This window comes from Penicillium diatomitis (assembly GCF_028827545.1).
Source record: "Penicillium diatomitis strain IBT 30728 chromosome Unknown utg000008l_segment0_segment0, whole genome shotgun sequence".
NCBI classification, from domain to species: domain Eukaryota; kingdom Fungi; phylum Ascomycota; class Eurotiomycetes; order Eurotiales; family Aspergillaceae; genus Penicillium; species Penicillium diatomitis.
Window position 1 is genome coordinate 579,203 of NW_026623180.1, and position 14,442 is coordinate 593,644.

At 52.5% G+C, this 14,442-nt stretch overlaps 5 protein-coding genes across 5 annotated transcripts; 3 read left to right on the forward strand and 2 right to left on the reverse strand.

The window, feature by feature from the left end:
• Positions 1-1,294: 1,294 nt before the first annotated feature.
• trr1 (thioredoxin-disulfide reductase TRR1) lies at positions 1,295-2,499 on the forward strand (the record flags this gene model as incomplete). Its single annotated transcript, XM_056935854.1, has 3 exons — positions 1,295-1,316; positions 1,416-2,315; positions 2,399-2,499. The coding sequence occupies 3 exons, from the start codon at positions 1,295-1,297 to the stop codon at positions 2,497-2,499; spliced, it is 1,023 nt and encodes a 340-aa protein (XP_056788778.1).
• A 679-nt stretch (positions 2,500-3,178) lies between these two features.
• On the reverse strand, positions 3,179-6,358 carry aof2 (putative lysine-specific histone demethylase Aof2; the record flags this gene model as incomplete). The annotated part of the gene is made up of 1 exon (XM_056935855.1): positions 3,179-6,358. The coding sequence occupies one exon, from the start codon at positions 6,356-6,358 to the stop codon at positions 3,179-3,181; it is 3,180 nt and encodes a 1,059-aa protein (XP_056788779.1).
• A 975-nt stretch (positions 6,359-7,333) lies between these two features.
• Positions 7,334-8,783, reverse strand: N7539_006254 (TVP38/TMEM64 family protein; the record flags this gene model as incomplete). Its single annotated transcript, XM_056935856.1, has 3 exons — positions 7,334-7,688; positions 7,792-8,211; positions 8,308-8,783. The coding sequence occupies 3 exons, from the start codon at positions 8,781-8,783 to the stop codon at positions 7,334-7,336; spliced, it is 1,251 nt and encodes a 416-aa protein (XP_056788780.1).
• A 1,691-nt stretch (positions 8,784-10,474) lies between these two features.
• On the forward strand, positions 10,475-12,850 carry N7539_006255 (CCCH zinc finger and SMR domain protein; the record flags this gene model as incomplete). The annotated part of the gene is made up of 3 exons (XM_056935857.1): positions 10,475-11,415; positions 11,500-12,213; positions 12,289-12,850. The coding sequence occupies 3 exons, from the start codon at positions 10,475-10,477 to the stop codon at positions 12,848-12,850; spliced, it is 2,217 nt and encodes a 738-aa protein (XP_056788781.1).
• Positions 12,851-13,491: 641 nt separating this feature from the next.
• On the forward strand, positions 13,492-14,297 carry N7539_006256 (DUF846 domain-containing protein; the record flags this gene model as incomplete). Its single annotated transcript, XM_056935858.1, has 4 exons — positions 13,492-13,576; positions 13,660-13,705; positions 13,777-14,063; positions 14,149-14,297. The coding sequence occupies 4 exons, from the start codon at positions 13,492-13,494 to the stop codon at positions 14,295-14,297; spliced, it is 567 nt and encodes a 188-aa protein (XP_056788782.1).
• Positions 14,298-14,442: the final 145 nt, after the last annotated feature.

Consider the following 14,442-nt stretch of genomic DNA (forward strand, 5'->3'; position numbering starts at 1 on the left):
GTGCAACTACCCACCTCGAACAAGGGAATATGGGTGCATTCAACCCCACGACCTATCACCCCAGCAGCCGCTTCCTCTCTCTTCTCACGCCGCCCACCTTGATATGTGACGAAGGACCACACACAACGAGAGTGCGAAGAGTCGTATGGGATGGACGTTGAAGGTTGGCACGGTTGAGAGGACGTGCTAAGACTATAGATCCACCGCCCAATCGCGACTCCCCAGGAAACACGGGCGGTGAGTCAGATGGCGTGATTTCGCGGGGCTATCCCCGACGATAAGCGATAAGCATTGTGGCATTTGTCCAAGGGTGCAAGACGGCGATGCATATGCGGCCGTCTATTGAGGTACTACTCTGGTACTGCTGGTGGTGCAAGTCTCAGGCTGTGGTTTCCGGGACTCGAAAGAGTCGAAATGTAATGAGTGGCGGTGCACGGCTCGATTGTGGCGTTTGCCAACCTGATCTCTTCACAGCATCTCTTGAGAGCCAAGTGACCAAAGCAATGCATTTCCGGTGATTGTGGTCAGGTCTCGGCACCCTGGCTGACCGAGTATCTACTGTCTACTGCATGTCGTACAGTAGTAGTCGTGCTGCATCTGAATGTTAGATATCTCGGCGCCTGCAGCCTAAGGAGAGACGGAATAGCCCGAGAGTCGCCCAGGCCACTTGGGTCGAGGCCAAATCACGTGCCGCTGCTTAGAAAGCGAGGGTCTCGATGCAGGCACCTGAATAATGCGATGCCGTATCGACCTGGAATGCTAGAAATGTAATAACCAAACACCATTCGTAATAATACGAGCTTCAGCCTTTCTTGTGTCACTAAAGTGATAGAACATCCACCTCAATCAGCGCTTGGGTCAACTGTCCTGTAATGATATGTGTTTGTAAGCTAACAGACTTACAGTACTGATACATTGAAAAAGAAGGCCGCCGAAGTGTCCTACACCTAATCGATTAGAATACCTTCTCGTCATCCCAGAGACCTTCAGCACGCAAGACCCCACTAGAGCCCGTTTCTTTGGCCTTCCAAGACCCAGATCCGAATTGAGAAATTTCCCCTTGAGACCTACAAATATTGATCTCTGATCTTCTTCTCTTTCAACAATCTTCACTAGCAATACCTTCAAGCTGTTTTCCTCCACTTTTCGCCGTTTCCCCGCCGCCCTCCGATCCTTCGGATTCACTGCTGCCGCAGCCTCATCGACTCTGCACCAACAGTCTCCTCCCTCTGCCTCGGTACTTAAGCAACCTTTAACGACGCCCACGCGCGTCAACTCTACTACAACCGCCAGAATGGTGCACACCAAAGTTGTTAGTAAGTGAGATCCCTTTGCACAGACGACATCCTTCTCGTGAGATTATGATATCGAAGAATAGTTGTTGATCGGTGGTATTTTTTTCGCCTCTCGCGCAGTTATCGGCTCCGGCCCCGGCGCTCACACAGCCGCCATCTATCTCTCTCGCGCCGAACTTGAGCCCGTCCTCTACGAGGGCATGCTCGCCAACGGCACCGCTGCCGGTGGTCAATTGACTACCACCACCGATGTCGAGAACTTCCCCGGATTCCCCGACGGTGTCGGCGGCGCCGAGTTGATGGACAAGATGCGCGCTCAGTCAGAGCGTTTTGGAACCAAGATCATCACCGAGACCATTTCCAAGTTGGATCTGTCTCAGCGACCCTTCAAGATGTGGACCGAATGGAACGACGGCCCGGACAGCGAGCCCGCTCACACTGCCGACGCCGTGATCATTGCTACTGGTGCGAACGCCCGTCGCTTGAACTTGCCCGGCGAGGAGAAGTACTGGCAAAACGGTATCAGTGCCTGTGCTGTCTGCGACGGTGCTGTGCCCATTTTCCGCAATAAGCCTCTGTATGTGATCGGTGGTGGTGATTCTGCCGCTGAGGAGGCCATGTTCCTTGCCAAGTACGGCAGCCACGTTACCGTCTTGGTTCGTCGTGATAAGCTGCGTGCCTCCAAGGTCATGGCCGATCGTCTGCTCAAGCACCCCAAGTGCACAGTTCGCTTCAACTCGGTTGCTACAGAGGTTCTGGGTGAGGACAAACCCAACGGTCTCATGACTCACTTGCGCGTGAAGAGCACCGTCGACGATAAGGAGGAGGTTGTTGAGGCCAATGGTCTCTTCTACGCCGTTGGTCACGACCCCGCAAATGCCTTGGTCAAGGGCCAACTCAAGCTTGATGAGGATGGTTATATTGTCACCCAGCCCGGTACTAGCTTCACCAGCGTCGAGGGTGTCTTTGCTTGCGGTGACGTCCAGGACAAGCGCTACCGCCAGGCTATCACCAGTGCTGGTAAGTACTTCTTTCGCCCACTTCTAGTCGAGTTTGTCAGTAAAAACGTGCAAGGAACCCCAACTGACATTCCCATTCTCAAGGCTCTGGCTGCGTCGCTGCTCTCGAAGCCGAGAAGTACCTCGCCGACCTTGAAGTTTCTCATAACGAGACCAACGGCACCAAGGCCACACCCGTCCTTTAAAACCTTTTCGCCGCACAATCATTTCTTCCAATCAAGTATATATATAGATACTCATCCACGACCTCTCCCCACCCCCCCCCCCCCCCCCCCTTCTATCTCTTTGACCTCCCGGCTCCGTCGAGCTCGATTATTGTGATTACTTTCAGCACACAGCGTTCGGGATATGCCAGCTAGCATACCAACTTTTAGATTTTGCTGCATTAGATTTCCTCTCTATCAATCCAAACACATTTAAACGATCCATGTTCACTTCCGCCTTCCTGCTGGCTTGTTTACAGCCGTCTCAGATGAAGGGGCCATTGATCTGTTTGCTACATGGAGTGTCGATGCCCGGGAGCAATCGAGTCCCTAGGTTGCTACGCTCAACATGGTTATTTGTCCGTGTACGTATCCAAGGACATGACATGCGTCTACTGTGTACTATGTAGACACCGGAAAAATGGATGCGCCTTGCATCTACCTAAAGGTTTAGATAGTCGGGTGTTCTGCGTGGGCGCAGTGCGTTGTTACCAAAGTACTTGTCCCCTGACTGCGCGCCTGTCTTGCGCTTCAAGCCCCTTATCGTATCTTTGGGAATGCAGAGCGCCCTTGATCTGGTATCACTTGGAACCTGAAGCTTTAACTACTCTAAGATGAAAGTAAGAGTAACTAGAGCTAGGGTAATGCTCAAGGTCAAGTTTCAGGTGACCTGACCCCCCAAAGCCGCGGAATCCGAGGAGGCCTGCCAAGTCTCAATGGGATTTTCCGCACACCACTTGGCCTTCACCTCCAGTGAGCGTTGGTTCCACTCCGCGGCCACGCTCTTGAATCGTTCTAAGGCGTTCTCGTTCGCCTTCCGATTGGCCCCGACTTGCTCAATGTATGGCTGTCTCTGCTCTTGAGGAGCATTGCGCCACATGAGGCCGAGCGCGGCACGGACGTCGTCTCGAGACGCCTTCGCACTGGGGTTTCCTGACGCTACGCGTCGCGCGTCGTCACATTGCTCCTTGCATTTGACCCAAAAGTCCTTCTGGTAGAGCAGGAACGGGTTTCGGGCCGATTTGGTCGGGGGCGTTGGAGCGGGACCCAACTCGGCGTAGATGGCCGTCCACATGGCCTGCTCGTAGGCCTTCAGACGGTTTTTGTCGGCACCCTTGGGAAGGCTCAGAGGAGTCGCTGAGACCGAGCGCTTCGACGTGTCTGACTCCGCGCCCACTGTTGGCGGTGTGGCCCCGTTGATGATAGGCTTGTCAGGCACAAGGGGCAGGGGAATCTGGATGGGACCAAGGGTAGCCTCGATGATCTCCGCAGCCGCTCGCAAGCCGGATAGGTAGGCTCCGTGAACGGTTGCAGGGTGGGTTCCGCAGGTAGCCTCGCCGGCAAAGTGCAGGTTGCCAACTGGGCGGGCCATGGTTTCATAATCATCAGGATGGGCGCCTGCAGCAACAAAGGAATAGCTGCCCCTGGTAAATGGATCGGACGCCCACCTGGTGACGACTGTCTCGAGCGGATCAGGAACGGTGGCGTGTTTGAAGACGTTTCTTAGCTGTGTTGTCACTTCTGTGACAATCTCAGCATCTGTGCTTTGCTCGGCCTGATAGGCTGCATCGCCTGCCATAAGCCCGACCAAAACCGGCAACCCTGTTGTTCTGATACAGTTCCAGAACAGGTAGAAACGGCCCCGATTGTTCGCATAATCCTCTTGTTTCATGCTCTCGAGGTTTTCTGGCGTGCGGAGGAGCCCGAAAAAGTCTCGCTCGACGTCCCAGAACGGCTCATCGAAGACAAGCACGACTTTGTTCAAAAGACCGAATCCCAGACGGTCAACCGCACTTTGCTTCCATTCCGGAAGAGGTGGGTCGAACTCAACAGTTCGATGTTGGAGCGTACCAAGTGAGCCCGTGTACACTACGTGATCTCCCACGAACCTCTCACCGTCGGCACAGTAGACAGTTGCTTTGCGATTATTCTGGTCGTTGGTGCCATACGAGATTTTGGTGACTGTCCTGTTCGTTCGAACTTCCAGCTTGTCAGGCACAGAATACAACCCATAGGGCAATTGATTGTAGCCTCCAACGACCATAGAGTGTAGACCCTCGAACTCGTTACCGGAGTCCTGGTCTGCCAGGGTCAAACTGAGCTTCTCGGGGTTCGCAGCAAAGGAATACTCCAGGTTTGCAAAGTGCCAGTTGAGAAGGCGCATATCCTTGGGGGTGAGAGGAAGCATCTCCCTGTATTGATTGACCCCTTCGTCCATAACGGCACCGAGATTCTGCGCATCACTCGCATGAGCGACTTGATCTAGCTCGAGGCTATCGCTTGTGACAAAGCCAGAGTTTAGCCTCCAACCTGCTGTCTGAGCTGTCAGAGCAGCGGGCGCATCGTCCGCCTCACTTTCAATTCCTCGTTCTGAAAGTGATGTCGATACTTGACCACCAGTGTTGTGACCAACCCCACGGCGTCGACGGATGTGTTTCGTGGGAACTAGCAGATCTGTAGTTCCTGCTGCTCTGGCTTCCTCCCATTGCCTGACCGTGATACCATCATCGACGGTTGTTTCCCTGCCGCTGTTGATCATATCGCGGTCGCCCTCAGCCGTTTGTCTCACAAGCTTCTCATAACGATAACCGAAGGCACGCTCTGAAATGTCCTGGTACAGCTTACTGACCATCTCATCCTGGTTGTTGGGCACAGGTGATCCGTCGTGGTCGTAAATCGTGGAAAGGTCATGGAGGAAGTGATGGTGAAGTGCTAACTGGCCACGGATGATCTGATCGAGAGGATTACCGCGATCAAAGCCGATAATGATTTGAGCACCCATTTCTGCCTTGGGGCGGAGGCCCGTTGGTAGCGAATCAGTCTGAAGACTGCGAAGTGGATGAGAGTGAACGCGGCCACCAATTCTTGGTCGCCCTTCAATAACGACAACCCTGGGCTCAGTGTCGGAGTCACGATAGTGTTTGAAAAGGCCTTGAAGTTGCCTCGCGCACCCCAAACCTCCTACACCGGCGCCCACGACGAGGATGACGGGGCCGTCCTTTCGACGTCCGCGACGAGGAGGTACGACTGGAATAGGGATCTCCACGCAGCCAAAGTTGATATACCCGTGTCGCGCTAGCCAGTCATACGCAAATGTAGCCAGGTTCATCCATCGGTAGTCTTTCGCGCAACCAAGCGCCTCTTCGCGGCTGACGCTGACCATTGGATTGCGTGTCCAAAGGCGGAGTATGCCATTTCGAATGTTCAGATACACGGTCACGTGCATATGGCAGAGAGAGTCTTGGAGAAGCTCTTGTTCGTTCTCATGCAGTGCATATGGATCAAGTCGAGATGCATAAGCCGCAGCCACGCACTGCTGGCCGTACACTGCCGGCGTCAGCTTAGACGGTATGGATGACCGCGGCCGGCATTTCGGCAGGTCCAACTTCTTGCTTTCGACGTCACTGAGATTGGAGGTCGTTGGAGGGGTAGGGATAGAGGTGGCGGGTGTAGAGGGGGGTGTGGACGATTTTCCGGGCTCAAGAGATGAGGAAACCGAGGTCGACGTGGCTGAGGTGTGTAATGATCGTGAGACAGCCCGTGACAGTATTCCAGAAGAGTCGCCGTTGCTTTGCGAACCTTCGAAGACATGGTCTTGTAGCGAATTTTTGGCTCTGCCATGCTGTCTCGGTAGGCCAGCTCGTGGAATAGACGAGGAAAGTGCAATGGAGTCGATAGCACCGGTCTCTGTCCGAAGCCTCTTAAGCGGCGGTTCAGTAATTTCTGATTTTACGGATGTCATAATCTCGGGCCGATCATTCCTTGACGGTACAACTGGCGCATTTTGATGAAGAAAGGGATGTTGGCTGGGATGAATTCCAGCAAAGGGAGAAGGCACCATGGAGGGTTGAAGAGAACCCATTGTCCAGAAAGGAACTGCCTGCGGTTCTCTTACTCGCGGTGCTCTCGATATTCGAATCCTGGTTTGTTGAAGAAGAATACTTGAGGATGGGTTGAAAGTACAAGAAGTACAAGGATGTAAACAGGCAACGAGAGCCCTCGTTCAGGTAGCAGGGGTCCTCGTTCAGATGTGCATGGATTGTCCTCGACTTTCCAGGCTGCTCCTTCACAACATCACAGGCACCGATTATCAACTTCGACCCAAGGCTACGCCGAGTGTAGGTGACATTGCGATCGAAGACGAGATTGTGCTGAAGATTTCTACAAAGCAAAAGTTAGAAGGGTGTAGGCATTCGCTTGCAAGTGAGGACGAAAGATGATGCATATAGAGCTGGGGCTCGTTGCTTTTTCTGCTGCGTGGCGATGTAGTCCGATGATGGCTCAAGCAAAGGTAGTAAAGGCGGGGCCTCGAGGAGCCACCACGTACGATAGTTTAGTCATGGAACGGTCCCCAGTTCCCAAGTCTGACGTCCGTCAATTAGATACTGATTTGGCGTCAATCAGAATATGAGCGTGACGGACAATCGCCGATTAGCAGGAGAAGTGGTGAAATTTGAAGTCCAGTTGAAGGACGTTGTGCCCTGATCCCTCGGAACAGAGCGTATTTTTCAGTCCGCCCAGTGATCGAATACGACATGGCCTTCGATGGCTCGGGTGTCTTCCGGGAAGGGTTATTCTTACTGATCTCATGGTCATTTACACTGGCGTCCAACATTGATTATGTGCATCTAAGTCTGCTGTTTTAAGTCAAGTTGAAAGTGCCATGATAACAAAAAAAAGACCATCAGACGCCTGGCTCTGGACTATCGTCGCAGATATTGAAGCCAAAAAGCAGAAGACGCCATCAGGATCTATCACAAGCACTGACCCCGACTCTTTCTCTATCAAACTGGGAGCAACACCCCCTCCTCGAGTCTCACGAAGGAACATGGCTGTGAAGCCCATACGCCTCATGTCCCTCATCAGAATAGTCGTCCGAGTCGTTGTCTGTGAAGTTGTCATGGTAGGACCTCCGGCCCTGCTTTTGACTCCGCGACCCTGAGGGCTTGTTGTCACTGTCGTCGTCCAAATGCAGGTCAACATTGTCATCCAATGAATCGTGAAGTCCGATGCGTGCCTCCTCGTCTTCGGCCAGAATCTTCGCAGCCGAGTTCACATCGTCGTCGTCGGAGAATCTGCGATGCGGCCGGTGAGCCGCATGGTCCGCCTGGAGGGATTGACGAATTTCCTCCCGTTCCTGAGCCTCGAGTTCTTTGGCACGAGCCAACGTTCTAAGTCGCCAAGGCCGAATGGTCAGCTTCGATTCGTCCAAATGCTTGCGCTGATTGTCGCGGCATGCCAAAAACAATTCATCATTGAACAGAATTTACTCACCGGTTGTAGATATAGTAGCCCGTGAAGACTCCAATACAGATAGTTACAATAATGCTGATGATGTTGATGGCCTTGGACCCTGCGCTCATTTGCTCACTCTTTTCGGACAGCAACCTCAAGCGGCTTCCGATGAATGCAGGGACTAAGAGCTTGGGACTAATGATCGCCGTCGCCAACCCATACATCAATGGCTGCACAGTCGGCAATGTCGAGACGGCTCCGTTGCAGAATGAATACGGCAGTGGACAGAGACGGATCATGCACAGCAGTTTCAAGCCGTCATATTTCAGGGTCAAGGCCAGTGCCGCAAAGCGCTTGTCCCGTTCCATCATGCGGTTTACAAACTTGGAGAGAACAGTGCGTGACACGTAAAATGAGGCGGTTGATCCGACCACAGTAGCAGTGCTGTAGATGAGCCATCTGCGGTCAACATATAAGATTAGCGGGGACCGTAGCAATGGACAGATAGCTCGGGCACACCGTCGCGACACAGCCGCGGCTCTCATTTGGACTCACCCTTTCCACCAGCCATAGATGAATCCTGCCACAGTTCCCAAAGTCGACCAGCCGACTAATGGCGGGAAAGAGATGAAAAAGATGCCAATCCAGATCACAAATGCGACCAGCCAGGAGTTTTGCCATTGCTCCGCAACTGGGCCAAGCCAAATGAACAATTTGCCCGTCAAGAGCATAATCCCTACCCCCAAAGCCAGAGCGGCAAATGAAGCCACATATAGTCCGATCTTCTGCAGGAGCGTTAACTCATTGTATCGTTCAGTGGCTAGGCGCCATAGCATCTTCCCCCTCTCCATCATTCGGTCGCGGAATCCGAGTGCCGGTTCCCCCGACCAACGTGCAGATGAGTCGCGTCTCCCCGATCGACTCCAGATCGGTTGTTCATCCTCTTCCTCGTCATGGGAGTCCATCAGCGGTTCGGGCGGCGAGTCGGTGAGTGACAACGCCCGTGCCGTGGATTCGTAATCCGCAGGCATGACGCATAAAAGTTGTGAATGGTCACAGGCAGGACGATCAGACGCGGAGCGGACACCTCAAAGAGCGATCGAGCACGGCGCGCGGGAGCCGGGACAGGAAGGGAACCCAGAAAAAGACGGGAGGTGACTCTTCAGGGGCCCTGACAATTGAACGAGGACTTGACAAACGACCGAAGCGTCAGTGCATCGTCAACCTAGTGGCAGGCTTTGAATGCGGAGGAGATGTGTCAGCATGGGACGGACAGGCGGCTGTAGAGAAGATCCATTTGCCCTGAAAAGTTGGCTTCCAGGGTCGGTGTTGGGGCTGAGTCGGGACCTCGGTCGGCCACCGTACTTAGAATGAGATCAAGTCTCAAAAAATAGGCTCAAAGCGTCAACCAAGCGGATCCATTGGAGGTCCTGATGTTTTCAAAGGCCCATGCAAGGCTAGTGCCATGTTTAGCTGGAGCTTGTCGAAGATTCAAGTGTTTCTGTGCTGCTCACTGAGCTACAGCCTCGACGATTGTCATTCAAAGTTGTATTTCAGCAAGGAAGTGGAAAAAGTCATATCGAGTACCTATTTAGTTAGGTACCTAGGTACTCACTAGGTACTTACTAGTTACCACTTTGGCACCCACTACTCAACAGCACCTGCAGTACATCTTAGGTTCTGGTATAGTAGTAGTGTACTAGTGGTAGGTTGCCAGCAATTCCACGATGCCGAGCTCTGGGAATCTCAAGGCAGCAGTCACAGCCCGGGGTACACGGGGTACTGGTAAGTAGTAGTACTTCATCCGTCAATGGAAGGGATCAAAGTCAAATGGCTGGACGCTGAAGGCTGGAGCGCACGTCTGTCATCTAGTATGAGCGCAGTTGAAACTTGGCACTGGTAGGGGTACAAATACCAGCATTGCTAAGTGAGCTGTGCTGTGGTGGATTTGGAGCTGATCCATACTGACTGAAGATCACAAGCATGGATGTCCTCCGCGCTCAACAATTTGCTCTTACCTGGCTCATCCATGATCGAATGTGGGACTCATCTAAAGAGTTACAGATCATGTCAATCAACATATTTTGCCTGCAGCTCGATTCGTGTCATGTAGTGACTACCTAATACCTATAGTACCTCAAGTACCTTGGGTGGTAATACCACTGGAGTACTGGACAGTTAGTAACTCACGGTCTAACTAGCGTGGTGGAACGTACGTTGACCTAAAGTGATGGTCCTGGAGGTTCTCCGCCTTTGGCTTCCTTATCCCCCACCTCGTTTGTTGGTATCGGGTCACTCCTCGTCCAATGCGTGATTCTCCTCCTCCGATCTAAACTTTGGTATGATCTATATATGTCGCAAATTGATCTGGCCCTGGGCGCATCGATGTGATACTGTCTGATAAGTTCACAAGCAATATCTGGGGCTTCTGGGGAAATTCTACCCCCTTTACCGGCTCCGCTCAGCTACAGCGCCCCTCAACCCTGCTTTAATCAAGATCATGGATCACTGCATTTGACATCGAAGTCTTTCAGTCCCTGCGTTGGCTCATCCCTCCTGGAACTTCGACCGTCTGTATCCCGTGTTGAGTCAGATACAGTTCTTGATCTTATTCCGTCTTCGCATCCTAGCAGCGCTCTATCACCTCCCTTTCCGGCCTTGGTGAGCTGTGACTGCCACTAGCCCAGCAGCCCGCAGCGTCGCATCGGCCACCCCGCCCGACATGGTTTCTGAAGAGCTGCTGGAAAAGTCCTTGGAGATTCTCCAGGACCAGACACTTGATGAAGAGGAGCAGGCTGAGAAAGTCGAAGACTTCTTGCGCGCCAACTCTTCACTCGCTGGTGCGTCCCTGGAGAATGCGGTTCTGGACATCTTATGGCGGCATCGCAATCGCACTCTCCCCGACTCCTCGCCTCCCCCGGCTCGCCATACTGTGATCCGTAGATCTTCGCCAGCACCATGGCAAATGTCTCGTGCGGTCACTCCGCTATCACCACAACCGACTCTGGGCACCTTGGGAACTAGTCCTGGAAGTACCTCGTGGGTGCAGAACTCGCGTGGGGCATTCTCTCGAGCTCCGCTTTCCTCGACCGTCTCTCCGTTTACCTCTCCGCGACCCTCACCCCGCCTTGCGCTCGCGCAACCGATCCCACACTCTCCAAACCTCAACGCTTATGAATTTTCCGACCAGGGCCACGGGTCGAATTTCTATGATGACTTGGGCAGCGACAGCAACGTCGATTGGCTGGTCGGAGACGATGCCAACAGCACAACATCGTCTGCGGGAGGCCTCAGCGTTCCGGGGTCCCTGAGCGCGACAGCGGCGGAGTTTGTGCCGGACATGAGTCCTCACGATATCTTACGCACCGTCCTGGGTGACAAGAAGACAAATGACGAGATCGAGAGTGCCTTGGAAGCAAACAGCTATGACCTGGGCGCTACCATCGCCGCTCTCTCACAAAATGCCGAGGCGCACACCGTGATGAAGCAAACCGAGGACGCTCGTGTTTTGGTTGGCAAGTCTATGGCCATGGAACAAGCTCGTCCCATCACACCTTCGGCCAATGGCCGTAGCCCCGTGGTCTGCAAATACTGGCTATCGACAGGGCAGTGTCTGAGAGCCGACTGTCGCTTCAGCCATGATTTGACCAGCCACGTCTGCAAGTAGGTTTTCCCTTTCCCAGGTCACTGGGCCATCAGTTTCAGTGCATAGGAACCACCTGGAATTTCTAACCATGATTCTTCTAGGTATTGGGTGATGGGTAACTGTTTAGCCGGTGATGGGTGTCCCTTCTCCCATGATCCATCAGCCCTGATATCAAATCTCAGCGTGTCAAGCAATAGCCGTCCCGTCTCACCAGCGCTGAGTACTCTTTTCCAGGTCGAGGGCACTGATGCCTTTCCGCCACTTTCGGCTGCTGCTATGGATGAGCAATGGACAAATCAGTACACGAGTCGATACCCTGGTCTTGGCTCTCCAGCGAAAACGATACCTCCGGGTCTCCATCCGGGCATGGGAAGACGAAACGGTAGCTTGACCCATCTTGGGCGTCCAAATTCCCGACCGGCCAGTCGTCATCAAAATCGACCGGATCTGAACCCGTCTGGTCTGTCAGTTGATGACCCAGATGCGTTCCCAACACTCGCTGCAGTTAGCTCCAAGAATGCTGGGAAGAAGCATCATGGCAAACGGGCTGCACATCATGCAGGCAAGGAGAATATACCTTCTTCGCTTGCCGACGTAGTTCGCATGTCGCCGTCGCCAGCGTCCAACAAAGGAAAAAACTCGCCAAAAAGCATCAAAGAGACCAAGGGTCGTGAGAATAGTGCTGCAGCCATGGCAATCCCTGCGCCACAGCATATTCCTTGGTTAGAGACCGGGGCGAGAGCCAATCAGCAGTACATCAAATATCGAACTGAAGCCATTCGCCACGGCACCGTTCGCAACAAGTTTCTTCAAAGGTATGCGGGGACAAAATGTCTTCTTTCAATGCATTTGACTCTATGAGAGGCTAACTGTCTGACTTTCCGATCCAGCGCCGCTCAAGCTTGGAATCGAAATGACGCGCGAGCTGCCAAAGCACTTTCGCTTAGGGGCCAGGCTGAGAACGATGCTATGCGTCGCTGCCATCGGGAAGCTGCACGCCAGCTTTATGAGGAACGTAATCAGCATTTACACCAGGCTGGCCTGGATGAGGCGTCGGAAGAGCTCTATGTTGATTTACATGGCCTCCATCCCGAGGAAGCAATTGAGTATTTGGAGAAGATCCTGCTCAAGCATGCACAAGAAGGGATTCCAGTAGTGTATGCCATTACGGGTACTGGTCACCACTCCAAAAATGGCAAAGATAAGATTGGCAAGGCTATCAAAGCCTGGCTCAATGAGTGGCGCTACCTCTTCCGTGAATTCAGCGTACCTGGCGAGCGTGGGGGCTATGTCGGTGGCATTCTCGGGATCGATCCCTCCAGCTACGACAAATCTCTTGCCAAGGCTCTGGCAGAGAGTGACAACCTGTCGGCGGATGGAGGTCAGTCGGCCCTCACCATGGGCAAAATTCAATTGCTCAGACGTGAGGATCTCGAAATGAAGAAGTCATGAGTTCTCTCGGGCGTAATCTGAGAATACATCCAACGGCACGATACCCATCGCATTTGCACGATCAGCCTCTCTTCTTACACAGCCTTTTAAAGATCAACGAAGATATGTTCTGTCACTAACTCGTATATGAGCCAATGGTAGTGATCTTGAGATTTAAATACACAATAGATTTGATATTATTCTAAAACGTTTCTGGTGTTTCTTGCCTTTCTGATCAGCCAAATCTCCGCATGTGTCCAGAGGTGATTGATTGGTTAGTATTCCATAGCTAGTTCCTTCCTTGTTCTGGAGAAATATCCTGTCACGCGGAATGATAGCATAGGCGCAATTCAGTCGCAATAGTCATCAGTTCTTCAGTCTTTCATTCATGCCTGCCCAATTCTGTGATCGGCCTGGTTCGAGGTTGTGATAAGCATGAATTGTCCTTAAGTTCGTAACAGTTTGGTCCGAAGCTAATAATAATAAGGCTTATCTTAACTCCGTTCCATAATGCCATGCCCGACCGCCTTGTAACCAGCTCTCGACGACCGCGAATGGTACGCAGACAACATTCCATTGTAAGTGACTCTCTGGAAAGAGTAACATCCACCTTCTTTTCACAACTGCTCAAACTGTAGACGCGGAAGCTTCATCACATCATCATGGAGCAAGCGAATACAGGCGACCTTAACTGGCGACTCAGCGCGCATCCAATAACACTACTTGTCTTCTTAGGGATCCGCATCGGTACGTGCAGTATGACTGACGGCGCGAGAAGGAGATGCGACCATCTGAGCCACTGAAACTCAATTGACGTTTGTCTCATATAGGTGCCTTGCTGATGTATCTCTTTGGTGTTTTGTTCATTCGTAACTTGTGAGAGATCCAGTGCAATCAAACCAGTCCCTCAAAGTCACAGCTCGTTTTTTGCTAACCACGTGGCCCAGTGTGCTGGTCTTCATCCTGACCCTGCTGCTCTTGTCAGCAGACTTTTACTATCTCAAAAACATTGCCGGACGTCGGCTCGTTGGTCTGCGATGGTGGAATGAAGTCGATTCGGCTTCTGGCGACTCGCATATGGTGTTTGAATCATCCGACCCAAATGTTCGCACCATTAGCGCCACGGACAAGCGGTTCTTCTGGCTGAGTCTGTATCTGACACCGGCCCTTTGGGTTGGACTGGCGATTCTTGCTATTGTTCGGTTGGTCGGCGTGATTTGGTTGAGTCTTGTTGGTAAGCGACTGCAACAACTCCAAAGTGCAATGAAAGAGATTTCGATGCAAATGATACATGATCCAAGTACTGACCTCTTGTTCAGGAATCGCATTGATCCTGACAATAACCAACACCGTCGCATTCTCGCGGTGTGACAAGTTCAGTCAGGCCTCGACATTTGCCAATCGGGCTTTGGGTGGACGGATGGTGAACAATCTCGCAGGTAGTCTGCTGGGCAGACTCTTCCGCTAAAGTCCACAACATTGACTGGAGACTTGGAGGTATCGGCAGCGACACTAGCTGTGCCAATGACATGGGACTTACATATCCGCTATGTCTCGTGAATGCAGCCTCCTGTATCTTAAGTCGCCAGATCATACCACGTTATGAACACGTG